The sequence below is a fragment of the Ailuropoda melanoleuca genome, chromosome X (assembly GCF_002007445.2).
Source record: "Ailuropoda melanoleuca isolate Jingjing chromosome X, ASM200744v2, whole genome shotgun sequence".
Taxonomy (NCBI): Eukaryota; Metazoa; Chordata; class Mammalia; order Carnivora; family Ursidae; genus Ailuropoda; species Ailuropoda melanoleuca.
In genome coordinates, this window is record NC_048238.1 from 32,515,916 (window position 1) to 32,521,234 (window position 5,319).

A 5,319-nucleotide genomic window follows, 5' to 3' on the forward strand; every position below is an offset into this window, starting at 1 on the left:
TGATGGCTAATGATTTTGAGCATTTTTTCATGTGTCTGTTAGCCATTTGTATGTCTTCATTGGAAAAGTGTTCATATATTCTGCCTGTTTTTTGATTTGTTTATTTGTTTCTCGTGTTTTGAGTTTGAGAAGTTCTTTGTAGATCTCAGATACCAGTCCTTTATCTGTACAGTTGACTCTTGATCAACATGGGTTTGAACTGTGCAAGTCCACTTAGACATGAATTTTTTTCGATAAATACGGTACAGTACTGTAAATATTTTTTCTCTTATGATTCCCTTTAGCTTTTTCTTAACATAGTATATAATACACATAATGTGTTAATTGCTTCTGTTATCAGGAAGGCTTTCAGTCAACAGTAGGCTGTTAGTAGGCAAATTTAGGAGGAATCAAAAGTTACGCATGGATTTTGTACTGTGCAGGATGTCTGCACCCCCTAACCTCCATGTTGTCCAAGGGTCATCTGTGTATATATACAAAAATCATGTTCATGTTCATCCACATACGGGAGATGGATCCAAGTTCCAAGAAGCCCATTACAGTCCAGATTTATCACTGTTTGTGGGTGGATACAAGGTCATCTTAACCCCCATCCTTTTTTACGCTTGTGTTTGGTCACATTACTTTTATTTAAAATACTTCAAGTACACCGCCAGTGTAGGAATTAGCCCATTCCCATCTTTATGAAATGTTCATTCTCTCAACCTCTTTTCTACCTCATTCCCTATTCTTGTGCCAGTTCTCCGCTTCATTGTCCCTCCTTTGGAGGATATTCCTTGATTCCTCCATCTAAGTTATATCCCCTCATTGTATCTGAAAGTAATTTAATATACATTTTTAATGTACTGTGGTTCTCAATTGAGGATACTTTTGCCCTGTAGGGGACAGTTGATAATGAATAGAGATACTTCTTTGTATCACGACTGTAGTGTGCTATTATCACCTAGTGGGTAGAGGCCAAGGATATTGCTAAATATTGTGCTATACCAGGAACAGTCCTTGGGCCCCACAAGAAAGAATGGTCCAGTCAAAAACGTCAGTAGTGCAGAGGTTGATAATCTCTGCTTTAGATCACGTGTGACAACTTGGAATTACATATTTCTTTGGGTATCTCTCTTTCCCACGAGAGTGGAAGCTTCACAAGGACAAGATAGTGTGTGTTTTGTTTAACATCGAATATCCAGCATCTCAGTGCTTGATACAAGGTAGCTGCACAATAAACATTAGTTACATGAAAGAAGAGCAGGCAGGAGGTAAGGATGGAAGGGAAAGACTTTATAATGAAAGTATATAAACATGACCATGTAGAAGATGCTGTCAGGGTCCTACCCACATGGTCACAACACAAACCCATTGGATGCATATTTACCTGACTCTGAAATGTTAGGACCTGCATTTCTTTGTGCGAGGGCTTTTATTAAGCTTTCAGAGCCCATTGCCCATGATAGCATGGCAGTCCAGAATGCTGGGGCAATATCTTCCCTTGGAAAGTGTATCTTTTAGTGTCCCCTTAAGTTCTCCAGTGATATTAAGCTGATCAGTAGTGGACATTTTGCTTGCTTCCGTCCCTTCCTTGTCTCAATTTCTCACTTCCCTATTAGTTTGTTGGGAATACCTACCATGGTAGGCTGAAAAACGGCCCCCCAGTTAACCAGATCTAAGTCTCTTGAGCCTGCAAATGTCACCTTCTATGGCAAAAGGGAATTCACATATAGGATTAAGAGAAGGATCTTGAGATGGATGATTCTGTACTATGTGATAGAATCTAAGTGCAAATACACATGTCCGTATAAGAGGGAGGCAGAGAGATTTGACACAGAAAATGGAAATTTGACCACTGAGGCAAGATGCTACACTGCAGGCTGTGATGATGAAGGGAGGGGGCAAAGCAAGAAATGTAAAGAATGTGGCTCTCAAGCTGAAAAAGTCCAAGAAATAGATTTTCCTCTACAGCCTCCAGAGGGAGCATGGCCCTGTGGGCAACTTGTTTTCAGCCCAGCGACACTGTTTGGACTTCTTACCTCCAGAGCTGTACGAGACGAAATATGTATTCTTTTAAGTCACCAACTCTGTAGCAATTCCTTAGCAACCATAGGAATCTGATACAGAATTTGGTACTAGGAAGTAGTTTACTGCCATAATGAGTATCTAAAAATGCGGAAGCAGGTTTGGAATTGGATAATGGCTATAGGCTGGCATATTTTGAGAAGCATGATAGAAAATGCTAGATTACCTTGAAAAGTTAGTAGAAATATGGATGTTAAAAGTGCTGCTGGTGAGAGCTTGAAAGGAAGTAAGGAGCACAGTAGAGAAAACCTACATTGTCTTAGAGAAGACCTAAGTCATCATAAATAACCTATTAACGGAAATACGAATGTCAAAGGTATTGCTGGTAATGGTTTAGAAAGAAATTGGGAACATCATAGTGGAAACTGGAGAAGAGAGGATTCTTGTTATATAGTGACAGAAATGTTGGCTGAATTTTGTCCTGCAATTACACGGAACTCATAAACAGTGAATTGAAGATTTAGTTGAGCAGATTTCTAAGAAAAGTGTTCGAAGGCCTGCCCTTCCTTCTTCTTGCTATTTAGAGTAAAATGCTAGAGGAAAGTAAATTGAGGGAACAGCTGTTCAGCAAAAAGGAACCAGGACTTGAAGATAGGAGCAATTCTCAGCCTATCCAGATTGCAGAAGACATTAAAATGAGAGGATTTGCTGTCAGGAAAGCCTCCTCTGGAGATACAAATCAAGCATGTAGCTAGACACATCTTTTCTCCAAGGCATCAGAAGATCAAAGTATTCAGTTCAACAGAGGGCTCTTTGAAGCAATATGGGGTGTGAATCATGGATAACTTAGCCATCTGAACAGAAGCAAGGAATTGAGATGGCATTTTCCTGGAGGGATCTGTGAGCGTCCCTTGTCTATGGGCACAAATTCCCATGACATACAAGGGGAACTACAAGATTTCTGAGTATGTGAAATCAGCAGAAACGATGCCATCTTTAACTGAGAGGATAGATGAAATGAAAGAAGGCCGTGGAACTCCCAAGATTTGACAAGAGGAAAAGAAGCTGATAAAACTACTCAGCTGCAAACATGTGTTCCATTCAAAATAAAGATGATTTTGAGGACAGAGCCGAGGGACGAAGGCAGAGCTATAGAGGAAGGTGAAGTCATGGGATCAGAGGGAGGAGCCACGAGCTATGAAAGATTCTTCCCAGACCTTGAAACATACATAGGTTTGCCTACTTGATCCACATTCCTTGGATCAGAGACTCCTTTCTTTCTTCTATTTCTCTCTTTTGGATTGGAAATGTCTATAACTGTTATCAGCTGCAAATGAACCAAAAACAAAGCAGAAACACAAACTTAGTGGAGAGGAAAATTAAAATGAGAAAAGAATGGTGGGGTGCCTGGATGGCTCACTCAGTTAAGCGTCTGTCTGACTTTGGCTCAGGTTGTGATTTTGGAGGTCCTGGGATCTAGCCTGGCATGAGGCTCTGCACTCAGTGGGGAGTCCGCTTCTCCTTCTCCCCCTCCCCCTCCACTCATTCTCTCTCTGTTTGTCTTTCTCAAATAAATAAAATCTTTTTAAAAATGAGAGGAAACATTTCTTGGTGCTTTGGCTTCACCTAGGACAGCCAAGAAGACACGACTGGGCTTAAACTAAGCCCAAGGTAAACTTCTCTCTCTGAACAATGCTTACCTGATTCTGATAGATGAATCCACTGAGCATCTCATTATGACTTCCAAAATAATCAAGAGAAATTTTTCAAACTGTAAAATGAAGACACTAATACAAGTATGAAATAAACATGTGTTAAAAGATTCTATTTAGGGACTCCTGGGTGGCTCAGTTGGTTAAGCGTCTGCCTTCAGCTCAGATCATGATCCCTGGGATCGAGTCCCACATTGGGCTCCTTGCTCAGTGGGGAGCCTGCTTCTCCCTCTGGCTGCTGCTCCCCCTGCTTGGGCGCACTCTCTCTCTCTGGCAATTAAAAAAAGATTCTATCAAATCAGTGAGGGAATGGGAAGATGCTATATAACTGGTTGATAGAGAATCCAAGAATTAGATACAGGAATATTAAGAGTATTTAAATGACTGTGTAAATGGAGGCAAAACTGGTTTTATTGCATCATGTGGTTGGGAGGAACAAGGTAATCTCTACTAGACAAGACGTTTTACATATTTATCATTAACCTACAACTAACAAAGGGTTGTAAAAGACCTCAAAGACAATATAAGGCTAGAATCAGAGAATGTGGAGTCGTGTCCTAAGACAGGGAGAAGTCTTCCATTGAAATACATCTTTATCTCTGTAATGTGTTAAAAATCAAGAGAAAATCACAGTTCTCTCAAAATCAGGGTCCAGTCATTAGGGTGACCAAGTTTCTGGGCTGAGGCCTGATAAAGGCACAGTGGGTACCAGTGACATCCTAAAGTCTAGGATGTCACAAAGGGAACTCCCTGACCAATGAGGGGCCAGAGCAGGGGGATATAGTGGGCAGGATTGACCCCTGGTGTCTTAAGAGGCCTAGTCCAGCTGAAGAATCAAGTAGAGCTGCTTGGAGCCAAACCAAGCCAACATAATGTCAGGAAAGAAAAGCCATGAGAGCTCTTATCAGACTCAAGCCCATCTTATAACAACCGAGCTCCAAGTCCCTGTGAGCTACGTGGACCGCCTCCTGCAGGAGAATCAATACAACCATCCCCTGAGTTCATCCACAACTGATTTCCTCCTTACCATGCTCGACTACCTCACTGATTACATCCTGGACGTGGTAGGCACTGAGGCCAACAACAGCAACATGCCGACTGCCCCACAAGATGTGGAGAGAGCAGTGGACAGCAGCGGAGAGCCCTACCACCGCTCGAAGGATACAGCCTTCACGCTGTTTGATGAGATGCCTGGATCCAGAAGAAATGGCTAAAGCCTGGGTCCCCAGGACTTTTGGGAGTCCTCACAGCCTTAGTTCAAGCCAAGTCTCTTCTCATAGCTGAGGAAGCCTGACTTCTGTCATCAGTAGATACCATTAAAGGATTTAAATACAGTGCTGTGCTTCTAACTGGTCTCTGTTTCTGTCCTTCTGAGTGGGAGGTGTCTGAGACATCCAGGAGGAGATCTCCCATGGGGAGTGGAGGGTGGAAGGGGCGGTTGCTGTGGAAAGTTGGAGTTTCAGGGAGCAGTTTACTGGGGACCGTGTTTGCTGGGGGAGGGGGTGTGTGGCCCTGAGGGGAGTAGCTGGTTGTGGGGGAACGACTTCCTTACTGCCTCTGAGCAAGTCAAGGCCTGGGAGGCCAGGAGGTTGGCTGGGGG

The 5,319-nt window shown here is 42.7% G+C and overlaps 2 protein-coding genes across 2 annotated transcripts in view; both read left to right on the top strand.

The window, feature by feature from the left end:
• Positions 1–5,319, top strand: part of SYTL5 (synaptotagmin like 5) — a 305,352-nt gene that overhangs the window by 151,311 nt on the left and 148,722 nt on the right. The window lies entirely within an intron of this gene.
• LOC100471991 (huntingtin-interacting protein M) lies at positions 4,517–5,042 on the top strand. The gene has a single exon (XM_002913490.2). The coding sequence runs from the start codon at positions 4,592–4,594 to the stop codon at positions 4,931–4,933; it is 342 nt and encodes a 113-aa protein (XP_002913536.1). The 5' UTR covers positions 4,517–4,591; the 3' UTR covers positions 4,934–5,042.